The sequence below is a fragment of the Ovis canadensis genome, chromosome 7, assembly GCF_042477335.2.
Source record: "Ovis canadensis isolate MfBH-ARS-UI-01 breed Bighorn chromosome 7, ARS-UI_OviCan_v2, whole genome shotgun sequence".
Taxonomy (NCBI): Eukaryota; Metazoa; Chordata; class Mammalia; order Artiodactyla; family Bovidae; genus Ovis; species Ovis canadensis.
Genome location: NC_091251.1, coordinates 53952149 through 53972088, shown reverse-complemented (window position 1 = coordinate 53972088; position 19940 = coordinate 53952149). Strand labels below are relative to the sequence as shown.

General features: G+C 35.7%; 1 protein-coding gene across 2 annotated transcripts in view; it reads right to left on the bottom strand.

Moving 5' to 3' along the window:
- The window catches only part of ATL1 (atlastin GTPase 1), an 87968-nt gene that overhangs the window by 38293 nt on the left and 29735 nt on the right, over nt 1-19940 (bottom strand). For both annotated transcript variants that reach the window (XM_069597887.1, XM_069597889.1), the window contains exons 3-6: nt 9940-10187; nt 7775-7909; nt 7227-7331; nt 133-183 (exon numbers count right to left, since the gene is read on the bottom strand). In XM_069597887.1, coding sequence (XP_069453988.1) covers nt 133-183; nt 7227-7331; nt 7775-7909; nt 9940-10187 — 539 coding nt within the window. The remainder of the gene's footprint in view (nt 1-132; nt 184-7226; nt 7332-7774; nt 7910-9939; nt 10188-19940) is intronic.

Genomic DNA, 19940 nt, shown 5'->3' with positions numbered 1-19940 from the left:
TTTGGTTATGTTTTTAAATCTTTCTGACTGTTACCTTTTCCAAGTATAAGAAGGCCTGACAAAATCTTAAAGTTCTGCTATCCATGCCCAAAACATTACCAGATATATAAAAGAGACTATAAATATTGTTACCTGAAGGTGCTGAAGATCATCCTCTTGGACATTTTGAGATAAATTATAAACCTTGATTAAGAAATAAAATCAAAATGTGAAAATAATTCGCAACAAACTAAGCACTTATTTTGCTATTCTCTATTTTTGAAATATCAATTATCATAAAATCAAACTCTCTCATGTATATTCTTCTATAATTACATTTGTAAGACCTTGAGAGAGAAGTAAAGAAAGCCTGAGGAGAGACAGTTAACAACGCATTGATACAATAATCATAAAACTGTTCCAGAAATATAACAGCCACTTGTTTTGGAGGCAGAATGTTAAAATTATTTTATGAACCTAATTTATCAATTAGTATTAAAATAATCATTCTTATAAGCTTACCAAAATAATAGCAATCTGGATCTTAATAACCCATATATAAAATTTTGTCTTGAAAAATTATATTGGCTTCTTTACAATCAATTATTTAAGTCTATAGAAAATTTCATCACAAGGAAGTTCTGAATATGTTGCTTACATCCTCGACACATGCTTTATTGCTTCATGAATAGATTAAAGTAAAACTTTTTTTTTCCTGAGAAAGAGGATAAATATCAGTAACTTCAAAGAAAAGTTAATGATGTTTGTTTATATACTGATACAAACAGTATTCTTCGTGTACTTTTTTCAATAACAGATTACTTCTCAGATAATAATAGTCATTACTAAGGACTTAGCAGATTTTTCAGTGAAAATATTTAATGTCTACAGGAAAAATATACATAATAATTATTTAAAAGGCAAAAATAATCTGTTTTCAATTGACTTGTTAGAAGTTAGATATTAAGTCAGTATTTTAAAGGCTAATTAAATTAAGAAGTATATTTTTAAAAATTAGTCAATCTTACAGCTACCTCAATGAATAGATTATTCAGACAGAGAATCAACAAGGAAACATCGGACTTAACAACACACTAGATCACACTGACTGAACAGATACATAAAGATCATTCTGTCAAAAAGCAGCAGAATATACACACTTCACAAGTGAACCATTCTCAAGGACATGTCAGGTCACAAAACAAATCTTAATAAATTCAAAGAATGAAATCATATCAAAGCAGCTTCTCCAACCACAATGGTATGGGACTAGAAATCATTCACAAGAAAAAAAATGGGGAAAAAAACAGGAAAATGTGGAGATTAAATAATGTGCTACTGAATAACCAATGGATCATGAAAAAAATAAAAGGAGAAATTTAAAAATATCTAAAGATCAATGCGAGCAGAAAAACCACATATCAAAATCCATGAGATGTAGCAAAAATGCTTCTGAGAAGGAAGTTCTTAGCAATATGGGCCTACCTCAAAAAGCAAAAAAATTTCCAAATAATCTAATTTTATACCTAAAGAGACTAGAAAAAAAGAACAAAGCCTAAAGTTTGTAGAAGGAAGGAAATAATAAAGATGAGAGCAGAAATAAAGAAAATAGAGATTAAAAAACAATAAAAATATCAATGTAACTAAAAGCTAGTTGAAAAGATAAATAAAATCAACAAGTCATTAGCTAGACTCACCAAGAGAAAAAGAAAGAGGGCTCAAATAAATAAAATCAGAAATGAAAGAGGAGAAATTACAACCGATATCACAGAAATACAAAAGATTATGAGACTACTATGAACAGTTATATGTCAACAAATTGGATGACCTAGAAGAAATGGATAAATTTCTAGAAACATGCAATCTCCCAAGACTGAATCATTAAAAAAGAAAAATCTGAATAAACTGATTACTAAAGAGACTGAAACAGGAATCAAAAAGCTCCAAACAAATATAAACCCAGGACCAGATGGCTTCAATGGCAAATTCTATAAAACATTCAAAGATTTGATATCTATCTTTCTAAAAACATTCCAAAAAATTTTTCAAATCCATTTTATGAAGCCAGCATTATCCTGATATCAAAACCAGAGGACACCACAAAAAAAGAAAACTACGCCAATTCCCTGATGAATACAGATGCAAAAATCCTCAGCAAAATATCAGCAAACTGAATCCAACCATACATTAAAAGAGTAAACAAACCACAATGAGATACTACCTCCTACCTGTTAGAAAGGCAATGCCAAAGAATGTTCAAACTACCGCACAATTGCATTTATCTCACATGCTAGTAAAGTAATGCTCAAAATTCTTCAAGCTAGGCTTCAGCAATACGTGAACCGTGAACTCCCTGATGTCCAAGCTGGTTTTAGAAAAGGCAGAGGAACCAGAGATCAAATTGCCAACATCCACTGGATCATGGAAAAAGCAAGAGAGTTCCAGAAAAACATCTATTTCTGCTTTATTGACTATGCCAAAGCCTTTGACTGTGTGGATCACAATAAACTGTGGAAAATTCTGAAAGAGATGGGAATACCAGAGCACCTAACCTACCTCTTGAGAAATCTGTATGCAGGTCAGGAAGCAACAGTTAGAACTGGACATGGAACAACAGACTGGTTCCAAATAGGAAAAGGAGTACGTCAAGGCTGTATATTGTTACCCTGCTTATTTAACTTATATGCAGAGTACATCATAAGAAACGCTGGACTGGAAGAAGCACAAGCTGGAATCAAGATTGCTGGGAGAAATATCAATAACGTCAGATATGCAGATGATACCACCCTTATGGCAGAAAGTGAAGAGGAACTAAAAAGCCTCTTGATGAAAGCGAAAGAGGAGAGCGAAAAAATTGGCTTAAAGCTCAACATTCAGAAAACAAAGATCATGGCATCTAGTCCCATCACTTCATGGGAAATAAATGGGGAAACAGTGGAAACAGTGTCAGACTTTATTTTTTGGGGCTCCAAAATCACTGCAGATGGTGCCTGCAGCCATGAAATAACAAGACACTTACTCCTTGGAAGAAAAGTTATGACCAACCTAGATAGCATATTCAAAAGCAGAGACATTACTTTGCCGATTAAGGTCCGTCTAGTCAAGGCTATGGTTTTTCCTGTGGTCATGTATGGATGTGAGCTGGACTGTGAAGAAGGCTGAGCACTAAAGAATTGATGCTTTTGAACTGTGGTGTTGGAGAAGACTCTTTTGAGAGTCCCTTGGACTGCAAGGAGATACAACCAGTCCCTTCTGAAGGAGATCAACCCTGGGATTTCTTTGGAAGGAATGCTGCTAAAGCTGAAACTCCAGTACTTTGGCCACCTCATGTGAAGAGTTGACTCATTGGAAAAGACTCTGATGCTGGGAGGGATTGGGGGCAGGAGGAGAAGGGGACGACAGAGGATGAGATGGCTGGATGGCATCACTGACTCGATGGACATGAGTCTGAGTGAACTCTGGGAGATGGTGATGAACAGGGAGGCCTGGCGTGCTACGATTCATGGCGTCGCAAAGAGTCAGACACAACTGAGCGACTGAACTGAACTGAACTGAACTGAACCTGTTAGAGTGGCTATTATTGAAAAGATAAGGAACAATTACATATTGGAGAGGATGTGGGGAAAAGGGAACCTGCATATACTATTAGTAGGACTGTAAATTTGTGCAGCCACTAGGGAAAACAGTATGGAGATTCTTAAAAAAGTTAAGAACAGAACTACCATATGACCCAGCAATTCCACATTTGGGTATTTATCTGAAGAACATGGAAATACTATTCAAAAAGATATATGTACCCTTATGTTCAATATATCACTATTTACAGTAGCCAAGATACAGAAAGTCCTTGTGTGTCCAACAATGGATGAATGGATAAAGAAGATGTAACACACACACACACTGGATTACTACTCAGCCATAAAAAGAAGGAAATCCAACCTTTGTGACAACATGGATGGCCTTTGATGATATTATGCTAAGTGAAACGGGTCAGATGGGTGAAAACAAATACCATGCTATTTTACTCACGTGGAATAAGTGAATGAATAAAATAAAAATGAACTCACAGAGATCAGATTACTGGTTACCTATGGACAAGAGAGGTGAAGGCTGGGCAAAATGGATAAAACGGGGTAACTATGTGGCGACAGCAGTAAGTTGAATTGGTGTATCACTATGCAGTTACAGGAGAAGGCAATGGCACCCCACTCCAGTACTCTTGCCTGGAAAATCCCATGGACGGAGGAGCCTGGCAGGCTGCAGTCCACAGGGTGGCACAGAGTCGGACATGACTGAAGCAACTTAGCAGTAGCAGCATGTGGTGATATATGGAAACTAGACTTATGGTGCGATCACTGTATATAGAAGGTGAACTATAATATTATACACCTGAAACATACTTTTTTAAAAAAAACTAGTCAATCATAGGTTATAATCATGACTCTCATTTTAAAGTTCTTTATAAAATAATTCAGTCTTCCTTCTATCCATCTTTTCATTGTCCTAGCTACACATTACGCCCTGGTTGCCTGTTCACTAGGTCCATTCTCCCTGCAGGCTTATGATCTCAGCTTTGATTTACTCATCCTAACCACTCTGCCTTTCCTACCCTTTAAAATTATTTTACCTTTCTTTAATGGTCCGTTTCTTGGTCACTTTCTCTTCTTGCTCTTTCTAGTGAAGAGAAAACATCTAAAAATTGTCTTAAAATGTTTATGCTGTGTGTTCTATGATCATAGTAAAAACCTTCAGGGCTTTCAGGACAATTCATAAAGTGTACAATAACTTCAAAAACAATACTTAAAAAAGAGAGAGCGACAAAAGGAGAGAAAGACATTTACTTTCCTAAATGTACCTTGCGTGTTAGTTGCTTGGTCACGTCTGACTCTTTGCGACCCCATGGACTGTAGCCTGCCAGGCTTCTCTGTCCATGGAATTCTCCAGGCAAGAATACTGGAGTGGGTTGCCATCTCCTTCTCTAGAAAACGTACCTTAAGGTACTATAAAAAGATGTATATATATATATAAATTTTTTACTAGGTATGTAAAACAAAATTTACATGTATAAATTTTGTTTCATTAAATATAACTTAGAATAGGTGTTCACAATGTAACTACATACATTAAAATTATTGAGTTTGAAGTGACGAAAGCCGCTCAGTCATATCCAACTCTTTGTGACCCCATGGACTGTAGCCCACCAGGCTCCTGCATCCATGGAATTTTCTAGGCAAGAGTACTGGAGTGGGTCGCCATTTCCCTCTCCAGGGGATCTTCCCAACCCAAGGATCAAACCCGGGTCTCCTGCATTGTGGGCAGACACTTTACCATTTGAGCCACCAGGAAATTGTAGACTTTAAATAGAAAAAATTATTAATAAGATAATATTTTCTGATTAAAGTAGGCAATTTGAAAACTGATCAGAAATTAGATAACAATCTCTTTAACAAGTGGTGCTGGGAAAACTGGTCAACCACTTGTAAAAGAATGAAACTAGAACACTTTCTAACACCATACACAAAAATAAACTCAAAATAGATTAAAGATCTAAACGTAAGACCAGAAACTATAAAACACCTAGAGGAGAACATAGGCAAAACACTCTCCGACATACATCACAGCAGGATCCTCTATGACCCACCTCCCAGAATATTGGAAATAAAAGCAAAAATAAACAAATGGGACCTAATTAAACTTAAAAGCTTCTGCACAACAAAGGAAACTATAAGCAAGGTGAAAAGACAGTGTTCAGATTGGGAGAAAATAATAGCAAATGAAGCAACTGACAAACAACTAATCTCAAAAATATACAAGCAACTCCTGCAGCCTAATTCCAGAAAATAAATGACCCAATCAAAAAATGGGTCAAAGAACTAAATAGGCATTTCTCCAAAGAAGACATACAGATGGCTAACAAACACATGAAAAGATGCTCAACATCACTCATTATCAGAGAAATGCAAATCTAAACCACAATGAGGTACCATTCATGCCAGTCAGAATGGCTGCGATCCAAAAGTCTACAAGCAATAAATACTGGACAGGGTGTGGAGAAAAGGGAACCCTCTTACACTGTTGGTGGCAATGCAAACTAGTACAGCCACTATGGAGAACAGTGTGGAGATTCCTTGAAAAATTGCAACTAGAATTGCCTTATGACCCAGCAATCCCACTGCTGGGCATACACACCAAGGAAACCAGAATTGAAAGAGACACGTGAACTCCAATGTTCATTGCAGCACTGTTTATAATAGCCAGGACATGGAAGCAACCTAGATGTCCATCAGCAGATGAATGGATAAGAAATCTGTGGTACATATACACAATGGAGTATTATGTAGCCATTAAAAAGAATACATTTGAATCAGTTCTAATGAGGTGGATGAAACTGGAGTCTATTATACAGAGTGAAGTAAGCCAGAAAGAAAAACACCCATACAGTATACTAACACATATATATGGAATTTAGAAAGATGGTAACGATAACGCAGTATGCGAGACAACAAAAGAGACTCAGATGTATAGAACAGTCTTTTGGACTCTGTGGGACAGGGAGAGGGTGGGATGATTTGGGAGAATGGCACTGAAACATGTATAATATCATATATGAAATGAATTGCCAGTCCAGGTTTGATGCATGATACTGGCTGCTTGGGGCTGGTGCACTGAGACGACCCAGAGGGATGGTATGGGGAGGGAGAAGGGAGGTGGGTTCAGGATGGGGAACACGTGTATACCTGTGGTGGATTCATATTGATGTAAGGCAAAACCAATACAATATTGTAAAGTAATTAACCTCCAATTAAAATAAATAAATTTATATTTAAAAAGATTACAGTAATTAAAAACAATTCTGTGTGTGAGTGTGTGTGAAGTTGCTCAGTCGTGTCTGACTCTTTGCGACCCCATGGACTGTAGCCTACCAGGCTCCTCTGTCCATGGGATTTTCCAAGCAATAGTACTGGAATGGATTGCCATTTCCTTCTCCAGGGGATCTTCCTGACCTAGGGATCGAACCCAGGTCTCCCGCATTGTAGACAGACGCTTTATTGTCTAAGCCACCAGGGAAGTCCTACAATTCTACTTTTGTAGAAATAATAAGAACTGGTATGCTAATTGAGTCAAATAATATATATATAATTTACATTTCTGTTGTTTGTCTCACTACCACATTTAGATAGAAATATATATATTCACAATTTTATTTAAAGAAATATCCATCAAAATGGATTTATTTTATTCCATACCTGAATTGAGCTGATCATTGTGCTAAGGGCAAATACTGTGGCTGAATCTCTCAAAGTTGACTGACTATCAAAGGTTCCCTGAGTATCCATCAATAGCACTGCAACCTGTAGGCAAGTAGAGTACATTATTGATATTTTATAGAACATGCAGGGCATTAGGGTTACCACAAAGTTAATATCATAAGGACTAAAATAAACCATCAGCAATGAATATTTAATAGGTAAGTTTTCACACATGCCATGAATGCCACTGAAACAGAAATATTAATTTGTTGCTGAATATGGTAATGATTAATATTCACTGGCAATCCAACAAAACAGAAATAGCATTGCTAATTTATCTGCTGTTCTACTGTCCCTATGATTTTGCCTACTGTGATCAACAGCAAGGAAGCTGGGAACATGAAATAAGATGCTACCCAATTCCCTTTTAAACTTCATGTCAAATGATCAAAATTAGTTTTTAAAAGAGCATTTTTGAGGATCCTGAAAAGTGGTAACTGCTAGTAAGTGAAAACTCAATTTTCTTTAAGAAGCTCACATCATACCTTTTTACCATCAGGTTTATTGATAAGGAAGATTTCGCTCCATATCTGGATTCCTGTGGTCTCTCGTTCAGACCCACCTCTCCACGAAAAACCGGTCAATGGTTCATTGTGATCTCCAACCCAATCAACTGATTCCTATAAATTAAGAAAGTCTATGATATTAAACTAGATATGTAGTACAGGTTCTCCTACTCACCCGTACCAGTTAGCATTCCTCTTCAACTCTAGACAAAAGGAAAACAACATATACACATCTATCATACTGATAAAATTGCTTTATTTACACATTCAAAACAATTAATATAGAAGATCAATCATATGTCACATGTTATGTTACGTCCTGCGGATACAAAGATATCATTCCAGATAAGAGGAAGCTCACAGCCTAATAGGGGGTACAGACATGCTAACAAAGCATTATGATGCGATACATGCATGCCAAAATGGGTGTGTATTTTAGACATAACTGGAAGCATACAGAAAGAAACAACTAACTCTTAGTTAAGACATCACAGGAGAAGTGATATTAGAGCTAAGACTTGAAAGATGTTTAGGCATTTCCCAGGTGAGCAAACTCAGCGAGGGCATTTCAGAAACAAAGAAATAAAAGGTATGAGAGAGAATATTATGTCAAGATATACACAATAATAATATACACAAATGCTTCTCTAGATTGGGGAAGGAGGGAACAAATCACAGGAGGATAAGCACTGAGCAATAGGTGCAGAACAACAAAATCAAATCTGTTACACTTTAATTTGAGCAAATACTATTTAACATAAGCAACATGAGAAGCATTATCAAGTATTTCATTCTAATGTTTATTTCACAATTAAAATTATGGTTATGCCTGAACTACATAACCTGAAAGAATGGAAAGCATTCTAATTTTGTTCATTCAGTTTTCCTACCTGTGTTAAGCAGTGTACTAATGTTGGTATGACATAAATAGAAAATGGCAAGAATTTTGTTTGTTTTAAAAGCCTGAATGTATTTTGGTCATTCTGTTCTTGGTTTGTTTGGAGGCTAGAGATAGAAGATGTTAAAGGTAACATTGCAAAGTTGTTAAAAAATATCTCACCTATATAAAATATCAGTCCAAAATGGTTAATTATTATACAAATGCATAACACAAAGTTTCTTTGGGTAGTATGTCTATTCTGCCTCAACATCCATATTTGCATCTGAATTGCTATGGGTAGACAAAAATACTGGTATGCTCTCAACTTCTAACTTTCTGTTCCCTCACTCTAATCTCCTATTTATCCTTCTGCTTTTGGTTGGTTGCATGCCCCTTAAAGCCTCTTTTCTATGCCACACTATTATTTCAAATGTTACCACTGTGTTGGTTGCCTTTGGGGGTGGGTTAAAGGTGAGAACTGAATGGGAAAAGATAACAGAACTTTGTGAGGTTAACAGCAAGATACACTTGATAGGATTTGGGGCTACCCAGGTATATACATTTCCCCCCAAAAAGCAGATATACACTTCAGATGTAACTACATGTAAATGTTACAACAAAAGAAAAACACTAAATAAATACTGAAATACATAATAATGATGTATATTGAAACATTTATACAGAAGAATACTGAAGTCAACAATTTACTTTGAAATGAATCAAAAATAAGAGCAATGGATTGAAACAGGGAAGAATAGCTGGATACAACAAAAGTAGTAAAGCAAGAATATTAATGTTATTAATGTTATTGGTACAATCTAAGTAGTGCACATCCAGGTATTCACTGCAAGGTTCTTTTAGCTTTGCTGCATGTATGAAAAATGTCATAGTAAATATTGGACACAAAATTATTATAATAAAAATTATGATAATAATAAAAATAATAAATAATAAAAAAAGTTATTCGACATTTTAAATACTAACACGTAAAGTTTATAACTGTATCACTGTACTTGTCTATTTTCAGAAGAATTTTTAAAAATGTGTTATGTTCTAAGGGAAATGTAGCAAAGCGGCTTCAGACAAAGTGGCCTATATAGCTTGGTCCCTAAAGCACCAGAGTCAGAATGGTTACATGACAGCATTTTTAAACTAGTTCATCTTTAGGGAACATAATAATGGAAACGTTGGACACTACTATTAAATAAAAACACAAGGTGATAGAAGCACAGAAATCAGAAAACTTTTTAAACTTCTTCCCTACCTGGTTATACATGTATCTCAACATGAAGTCCATTAGGAAGGATTTTCCTTTTCTAAATGCTCCAGCAACAGATACAGCGACGACTTCCTTGTCCCTGACAGCCTCTGAGAGAAGGATCCGATTTAGAGCAGTTTCATCTAATTCAAAGGAATGGTCATCTTTGACAATGAGGACTTGGACTGGTCCTGCCTTTTTCACTGGCTCCTCCTCCTCAGAGCTCCATTCATATGTCTTTTCTGAAAACCCACCTGTTGAATAAGATAAGAATTTATTCAGAAATCATCTCAGAACACAGGAAATGCGTATATACCGCTTGACTCTCAGAACATCTGAAACAGGAGCATGGTAGAATTTGTTGTTCTGTCGCTAACTTGTGTCCAACTCTGTGAGACCTCATGGACTGTAGCACGCCAGGGTTCTTTGTCCTCCACTATCTCCCAGAGTTTGCTCAAATTTATGTCCACTGAGTCGGTGATGCTATCTAACCATCTCATCCTCTACTGCCCTCTTCTCCTTTGGCCTTCAATCTTTCCCAGCATCAGGGTCTTTTCCAGTGGGTCGGTTCTTTGCATCAGATGGCCAAAGTATCGGAGCTTCAGCTTCAACATCAGTCCTTCCAATGAATACTCAACACTGATTTTCTTTAGGATAGATTGGTTTGATCTCCCTGATGTCCAAAGGACTCTCAAGAGTCTTCTCCAGCACAGACTGAAAGTATCAAACTATGGTGCTCAGCCTCACATCTGTACATGACTACTGGAAACACCATAGGTTTTACTATATGGACCACTGTCGGCAAAGTGATGTTTCTGCTTTTTAACATGCTGTTGAGGTTTGTCATAGCTTTCCTTGCAAGGCATATCTTTTAATTTCATGACTGCAGTCACTGTTCACAGTGATTTTGGAGACCAAGAAAATAAAATCTGTCACTGCTTCCATTTTTCACCCTTCTATCTGCCATGAAGCGATGAGACTCAATACCATGATCTCAGTTTTTTAAAGGCTGAATTTCAAGCCAGCTTTTTCAGTCTCCTCTTTCGCCCTCAAAAGAGGCTCTTCAGTTCCTCTCTACTTTCTACAGTGGAATTAGAAATACTCCTTTTATTGACATATATGCTGTCACTTACATTGTATCTCAGAAAGACTTACAGCTCGTCTTTCTCATCAAGTGGCCAAATTAAATAGAATTTTATTTTTAAGAAAGCTCTAAATCAGTGCAGAGATCTCTGTTTATTGAGTGAGAAAAAAAAATCAAAGCAAAGGCCTCTACTTTTGGAGCAAAAGAATAAAATAATTTTAGTTTACACTTCATCCCTTAGAAATAAGTTTAATTATTCATTAAGGATTCTTGTAGCACTTTTTAAAGCTGAACACGTGTAGGAAGAAATACACAGAGGAACTCAGAATCACATATTCTAAAATTATACTTTGTAGCAATGGAAGTTACAGATAATTAAATTGGGTAGGGCCAGATTATAGAAGCCCTTCAAATCCATGGCAAAGTGGTCTAGATATAATTCAATCAAAAAAATAAAAAGCTTTTGAAAGTTAACTTTGTGTGGAGATCTTATAAACAACGTGGGTGACTCTGGGAAATGACTAAATCTCTTAGTTTCTTCATCTGTAAAACAGAACAGGTACTATTAATAGTATCTATTTAATAGAGTTGTTGGAAAGATGAAGGGAGTTACTACATGTGAAGTGTTGAGAACAAGGCTGGGCACACAGCAAGCTCATAAAGGTCAGCTATGATCATCATCACTACCACTACCTTGGGATTATAAGTTGAACTAAATATTCCTGGAAGAAGTTTCTGCCTATTTTCTATAAATTTATGTGTGTCTGTGTATGTGTGTGCCTGCATGTGTGTTTTCAAAGTTTTGTATTTAATTGTCAAAAATGCTACTGCTGACAAAGGCCCCATTTTAGAAATCATCCCTAATATATAAGGATTTCTGAACCCTAGACTTTGGCATTTGTAGTATATTATAAAACAACTTCAATGTGTCAAGTGATATATTCTTAGATCCGTAGCCTTTTTAATGTAGCTTCACAATGTCCTCCCACTTTGACTGTGGGGTTAGCTAAGTGATCTGTTTTATGACACAGCAGAGGATGTGAGCATGACGCAGCGGAGGCTTGAAAGAGCACTTGTGTGTTTCCATTTTGCTTTCACCTCTGCTGTTCATCATGAGAATATCTTTAGACTAGTCTGCTGCAGGATGAGAGACACTTGAACCAGAGGCATACTGCCCAGTTCCAGCCAGGGCCCCCAGCAAGTCAACCCTCGGCCACATGAGGAAGCCCAGTCAAGACGAACAGATTAGCCTAACAACAATTTCAACATGTGATCAATAAATGCCATTCTTCTATGGCCCTGAGGTTTTATGACCACTTATTATGCAACATAACAGGCAATAAACAACTGATACAACCTACAACCCCTTTCTTTAGAAAGACAGTATAGTGTAGTGGTTAAAAACACAGGCTCTGGAACCAGATGGCCAAGATTCCAATCAAGACCTCCCCATTTCTTAGCTGAGTAACCTTAGTCAAGTTGTTTAACCTCTTTGTGTCTACCTCATAAAGTTGTTGTGAATTAATACACACATGTAATACACTTAGAACCCTGGCTGGTATATGTATTAGTATATGAAGTATTATTACAGACTTAGGAAACTAGAGCCAAATATATAACTGGCCTTGCCCAAGAAAAACAGGTAAAAATTCCTGTATGAGGCAATCTACCACAGATGCTTTCTTGTGTTTATTTATTTCAATACTCCAGCAAGTTATTTATTATTATCTGTATTTTTGATATATGAGGAAATTAGGAGATGGCTTAAATAACTTTTTCAAGATCATACATACTAGCATTCACACAGTAATTGTCAATTTGGGATTAGATTCCCAGATTGATTTTAGTGGGCACAACTTCTGATTTTAATGCAAGTGTCTCCAATATCTGAGGTCACATTTGCTCTAATTGATGTGGTCTGATAGATACATTTTATGCTATCAGGTTAAGGAAGTTCTCTTCTACTTCTAGTTTACTATTGATTTTTAAAAATCATAAATGGAAATATGAATTTTATCAAGTGTCTTCTCTGAAGCTATTGAGATGACCATATGGTTTTTCCTCTTTAATCTATTACCTACCTAAGTCATTTAGTTGTGTCTGACTCTTTGTGATCCCATGGACTATGGCCCACCAGGCTCCTCTGTCCATGGAATTCTCCAGGCAAGAATACTGGAGCAGGGTGCCATGTAGTGAGTAATATAACTTCTCACTTTTGTATAAATCTAATATTTTCAGGGTGCAGAATATTAATTACACAGTATTAGATACAGGTTGCTAAATTTGTTTAGGATTTATACAGCTATATTTATAAATGAATTTGAGTAAACTCTAGGAGTTGGTGATGGACAGGAAAGCCTGGCACGCTGCAGTCCATGGGGTCACAAAAAGTCAGACGTGACTGAACTTAACTGATTCATAAATGAGTTGAGTCTATGACTTTCCTTTCTCATTTTGTCTTTGATTGGTTAACAAAGTTACACTGGCTTTACAAAATGAATTAGCAAATTCTTCCTTTTCTATCTTCAGAAAGAGTAATAAAGGATTAAATAGTTTTATGACATTCTGATAGGACTTACCTATAAAACTATCTGGGTCTAGCATTTTCTTTGTGAGATTAATTTGTAACTGCTATCTCAATTTCATTAATACTTATGATGCTATAATTATATTAGTAGTAATAAAGCTTTTTATTTCTTCTTGAGAAACTCTTGGTACATTATATACTTCTAGGAATTTTTCTCCATTGTCTAAAAGTTCAGACACTATATCAAAAAAGTCGAAGGTGTGAACTGTATCATTAGCCAACCTGACCAAATCTGACATCTAATAATTGCAGAATCATGCATTTTTTAAAGTTCAGATGGGGCAATTACCAAATAGACCATGTACCAGTTCATAAATCAGATCTCGGCAAGCTTCAAAGTATTAAAATAATATATGTTTTCTGACAATAGAGAAAATAGAAATCAGTAACAAGAGGATATTTAGAAAATTCCTAAATGTCTGGAAATTAGCAGTAAATTTCTAAATAACCTATGAATAAAAGAAGAAATCATAATAAATTAGAAAATGTTGTACACTAAATGATCTAATGAATGTTTTAATCCATTCATCAATTCGTCTATCTGCAAACTGATGCAGCAATCCTACATTGTCTTAATCAAAACAGCTTTATGAAAAGTCACTATAAATAGTGGGCAAACCCCTCCTAGTTTCTAATTATTATTGGTTGTGGCTAGTTTGATCCTTTCCATATGAATATTAAAATAAATATGTTAGTGTGTAATATCTTATTTATATAGAAGTAGAGTGGAAGAAGCACAAGCTGGAATCAGGATTGCCAGGAGAAATATCAATAACCTCAGATATGCAGATGACACCACCCTTATGGCAGAAAGTGAAGAGGAACTAAAAAGCCTCTTGATGAAAGCGAAAGAGGAGAGTGAAAAAGTTGGCTTAAAGCTCAACATTCAGAAAACGAAGATCATGGCATCTGGTCCCATCACTTAATGGGAAATAGATGGGGAAACAGTGGAAACAGTGTCAGACTTTATTTTTGGGGGCTCCAAAATCACTGCAGATGGTGCCTGCAGCCATGAAATTAAAAGATGCTTACTCCTTGGAAGAAAAGTTATGACCAACCTAGATAGTATGTTCAAAAGCAGAGACATTACTTTTGCTGACTAAGGTCCGTCTAGTCAAGGCTATGGTTTTTCCTGCGGTCATGTATGGATGTGAGAGTTGGACTGTGAAGAAGGCTGAGCGCCGAAGAATTGATGCTTTTGAACTGTGGTGTTGGAGAAGACTCTTTTGAGAGTCCCTTGGACTGCAAGGAGATACAACCAGTCCATTCTGAAGGAGATCAACCCTGGGATTTCTTTGGAAGGAATGATGCTAAAGCTGAAACTCCAGTACTTTGGCCACCTGACGCGAAGAGTTGACTCATTGGAAAAGAGTCTGATGCTGGGAGGGATTGGGGGCAGGAAGAGAAGGGGACGACAGAGGATGAGATGGCTGGATGGCATCACTGACTCGATGGACGTGAGTCTGGGTGAACTCCAGGAGTTGGTGATGGACAGGGAGGCCTGGCGTGCTGTGATTCATGGGGTCGCAAAGAGTCGGACACGACTGAGCGACTGAACTGCACTGAGAGAAAATATGACATGTTAGAATCTTGCTTAGAGGAAATTTATACCTGGAATGCATTTAGTAGAAAAATGTTTGAAAAATCATAATCTAATATCCATCTCAAGATGAAAAAGAATGGCAAACTAAATTCAAAGAAAAGGTAAGAAATAATAGATAGTATCAGAAATCAATAAACTAGAAAATCAAGATTAATTCAATAATCATAGACCAGTCAAAGAAAAAAGAAAAATTCCCACAGATTATCACTATCAGATATTTAAAAAGATATCACACAGATCTTAAATTATATTTAAAAATAATATGAGAATATTATGAATAATTTTTGTTAATAATTTTATAATTTTCATGAAATAGATAAATAACATTTATTTTAAAAACTACACAAGAATAAATACAAACTATAAATAATCTTATATCTGGAAAATTCGCTAAATTCATATTTTTAAATATTCATGCAGAAACAAAACAAAATAAAACTCCAGGCTCAGCTGGTGAGCTTCCATGGTAAATTTTTTCCAAATATTTAGAGAAAAACATAATAGGCATTTTACACAAACTCTTCCAGAGAACAAAAATAAGGCACCATTCTCAACTTGTTTTGTGTTTACAGCAAAACTATAATACCAAAATGTGTCAAGAATATTTTTAAAAGGAAAATTATAAGCCAGTGTCTCTTAAAGATTAAACTCAAAAAGTTCTAAAAATACATAGCAATTCAACTCCAGAGACAATAAAAAATCTAATACATCACAACTACATGGTATTTATTTATTAAAGAAATTCAAGGTTAGCTTAACATTCAAAGGCAAGCAATTGGCTATGTTAAGTAAAAAGGAAAATAATTTCAACAGATTCATAAAAACAGGTATAAAAATGTAACACTTATTCTGACTGAAAAGAAACTCAACAAATAGGAATAGAAGGAAAATTCTCTAATCTGATCAATGGTATCTACAGATAGAGCTAATATTATACTTAGTTTTGAAATAATGAAGATTTCTCTGAAATTAGGGATCTGTCATGGATGACTACTTCTAATTAGCATTACACTGAAAGTATCAGCCAGTGCAACAGGTGAGATAATTCACCAAAGATAAAAGGGCGGGAGAACAAGAAATCTAGTATCATTATCTACAGATGACATGATTATGTATGCAGAGAATCCAAAAGAATATATAGTTAATAAATTTAGCAAAGTTTCTGGATATAAAGTTGATTTCTTATATGTTATATACTTGCAGCAAAAAGTTATAAAATGAAATTTAGAAAAGCACTCACAAATATATAGTCAGTTGATTTGTTCTTGGTCAATTAGCTTTTTGTAATAGTTTAACTGGAATATAATTTGCATACATATAATTTATCCATTTAAAGTAAATAACCGATTTGATGGTTTTCAATAATTGTGCAAACTTTCACCATGATTAGTTTTATAACATTGTGGTCACCTCCCAAAATACCCACATCCTTTAACAGTCATCCCCATTCTTCCTTACCTACCTCCAGCCCTAGGCAACCATTAGTGTATCAAAGATTTGCCTATTTTGGACATTTCATATAAATGGAATTATACAGTAGGTGATGTGATCTTTTGGTGGCTTTTCTTGATTTAGCATAATATTTTCAAGGTTTATCCAGTACATGTCAGTACTTCATTTTTTATGGTCAAATAATATTCCATTGTGTGAATATACTATACTTTGTTTATCCATTCATTAGTTGATAGTCATTTAGGTTGTTTCCACTTTTGGCTATAATGAATAATGCTGTTATAAACTTTATGTACAAGTTGGTATGGGTACATGTTTTAATTTCTCTAGGATGTTCAACTGATTTGTGACAAAGATGCTAAGGTAATTCAATGGAGAAAGAACAGTCTTCACAACAAATGGTAATGGTACAGGATATCTAAATGTAGAAAGTAAACCTAGATATATTACACTCTACACAAAATATTAACTCAAAATGGATCACTACCCTTAAGGTAAATCCAAAACTACTAAATTCTTGGAAGAAAATGCAAAAGAAAAGACCTATGGCCTTGTATTTGGCAGTGATCTCTTAGATACGATTCCCGAAGCATGACCATAGTTTCAGTCTCTTTAGACTGCTGCAGCAGACCACCACAGGTTGGCTAGCTCATATACAACCAGTTTCTCTCATAGCTGTGCAGGCTGGAAGCCCGAGATCAGGGTGCAGCGTGGTCAGACAAGGACCTTTTACCAAGTTACATATTTCTCACTGCATCCTCACATGATGGGAAAGACTGCAGAGCTCTGTGGGATCTCTTTTCTAAGAGCATTAAACCCATTCATAAGGCTCCACCCTCATTTCCTCATCACCTCTCAAAGGCCCTACTTTCTAATACCATTTCATCGGGCTTTAGGTTTTTGACATATGAATTTTGGGGAGATACAAATACCCAGACTGTAGCATCCATAAAAGAAAAAATTATAAACTAGACTTCATTAATTAAGAATATCTGCTTTTCAAAAGATATTATTTAGAAAATGAAAAGACAAGCCATGGACTTGGAGAAAATATTTGCATATCATATATGTGATTAAAAAAAACTCATAGAATTCATAAAGGACTTTCAAAACTCAATGATAATGAAGAAATAACCCAACTAAAAATAGGAAAAAGACTTGAACTAACACTTAACTAAGGAAAATATATGAATAAATTTTACTGTACATTATACCTTGAATTTTACTGTATACTATAATTTTTTAAACAATCAAACTCTATTTACATATCATTATTAAACCTGACACATCTAGTAATATATGTGCTGGTAAATACTTAACAATCAGCTCTTAGAGGTAGGTGGGTGTGGAAAAGTCCTGATTTGTAGCATTTGCCAATTTCTGTGCTATAAATACTACCACTATGACCCAATTCAATCTACCAGAGTGACTCACTGAGTGTAGAGCTGGGAAAAGATGCACCTGGTCAGCTCTTAAAATCTAGTATGAGCTGACTCTAATGTACCACTGAAATCTAATGAAAGATATTTAAGACTTGTACAGAAAAATACAAAACATTACTGAAAGAAGTATATATGTGTTCTCAGATTAGAAGGGTCTCTGTAATAAATGTGTTAATGCTCCCCTGGATTCTTTGATTGGTTATAATACTGATCAAATTCTCAGCAATCTTTCTAGTTGATTAACAAGCTTATTTCTTTCTTGTACAAATCCTTTTTATAAAGATTAACTGGCTCATATGGAAAGGCTAAGAGCCAAAAACACAAAGACAACCTTAAAGACAAACAAAGTTGGGGGATTTACACTAACAGACACCAACAAATACTTAAAACTTACAATAATCAAGGCAGAGTGATATTGTGACAAGGATAAACAAGTAAACAAATAGAGAAGACCAGAGACTTCAGAAACAGACTCACAAAGACACAAGCAGCTGACTTAAAACAATGTGCAACTGCAATAAATGAAGAAAGTATGATCCTCAATAAATGATGCTAATTCAACTGGATATTCATATAAGGGGGGAAAAATGAACCTTCAACTCTAGCTCTCACCATAAATAAAAATCAATTCCAAATAAATCTTAGATTTAAATGTGAACTTGGAAAAGCAGACAAAGGATACAAACAAGCAAATAACAAAAACCACAATATCAAATGATTCCACACATATGAAAAGATATTCAGTTCAGTCGCTCAGTCTTGTCCAACTCTTTGCGACCCCATGAATAGCAGCACACCAGGCCTCCCTGTCCATCAGCAACTCCCGGAGTCCACCCATACCCATGTCCATCAAGTCGGTGATGCCATCTAACCATCTCATCCTCTGTCGTCCCCTTCTCCTCCTGCCCTCAATCTTTCCCAGCATCAGGGTCTTTTCAAATGAGTCAGCTCTTCACGTCAGGTGGCCAAAATATTGGAGTTTCAGCTTCACCATCAGTCCTTCCAATGAACACCCAGGACTGATCTCTTTTAGGATGGACTGGCTGAATCTCCTTGCAGTCCAAGGGACTCTCAAGAGTCTTCTCCAACACCACAGTTCAAAAGCATCAATTCTTCGGTGCTCAGCCTTCTTTACAGTCCAACTCTCACATTCATACATGACCACTGGAAAAACCACAGCCTTGACACAGCCTTTGTTGGCAAGGTGATGTCTCTGCTTTTTAATATGCTGTCTAGGTTGATCATAACTTTTCTTCCAAGGAGTAAGCATCTTGTAATTGAATGGCTGCGGTCACCATCTGCAGTGATTTTGGAGCCCAGAAAAATAAAGTCAGCCACCGTGTCCACTGTTTCCCCATCTATTTGCCATAAAGTGATGGGACCAGATGCCATCATCTTAGTTTTCTGAATGTTGAGCTTTAAGCCAACTTTTTCACTCTCCTCTTTCACTTTCATCAAGCGATTCATTCTCATGCAAATGAAAAGTGAAAAATATATTGATACATTTTTATATAATAGATTTATAAAGTTCAGAGATAATTCCTTTCATTAACTGGGATGTGAATCTATATTCTCAGATACTGCAGGTGGGAATTTAAATGGACATAGCATCTTCAAGCAGCAATTTGACACATAATTATCAAAAATACAAATATACATTCTCCTTGACCCAGCCAATGCCATTTCAAAGAATTCATCCTGCAGACAGACTCATACATATTCAAAATACCAGAAGCAATGTTAATCACTGTCAACATGGGACTAATAAACTATGATTCATTTGTCTGTGAAGTATAAGGTAGTTATAAAGAATAAAGAAACTCATTTGAAACAGTTGCC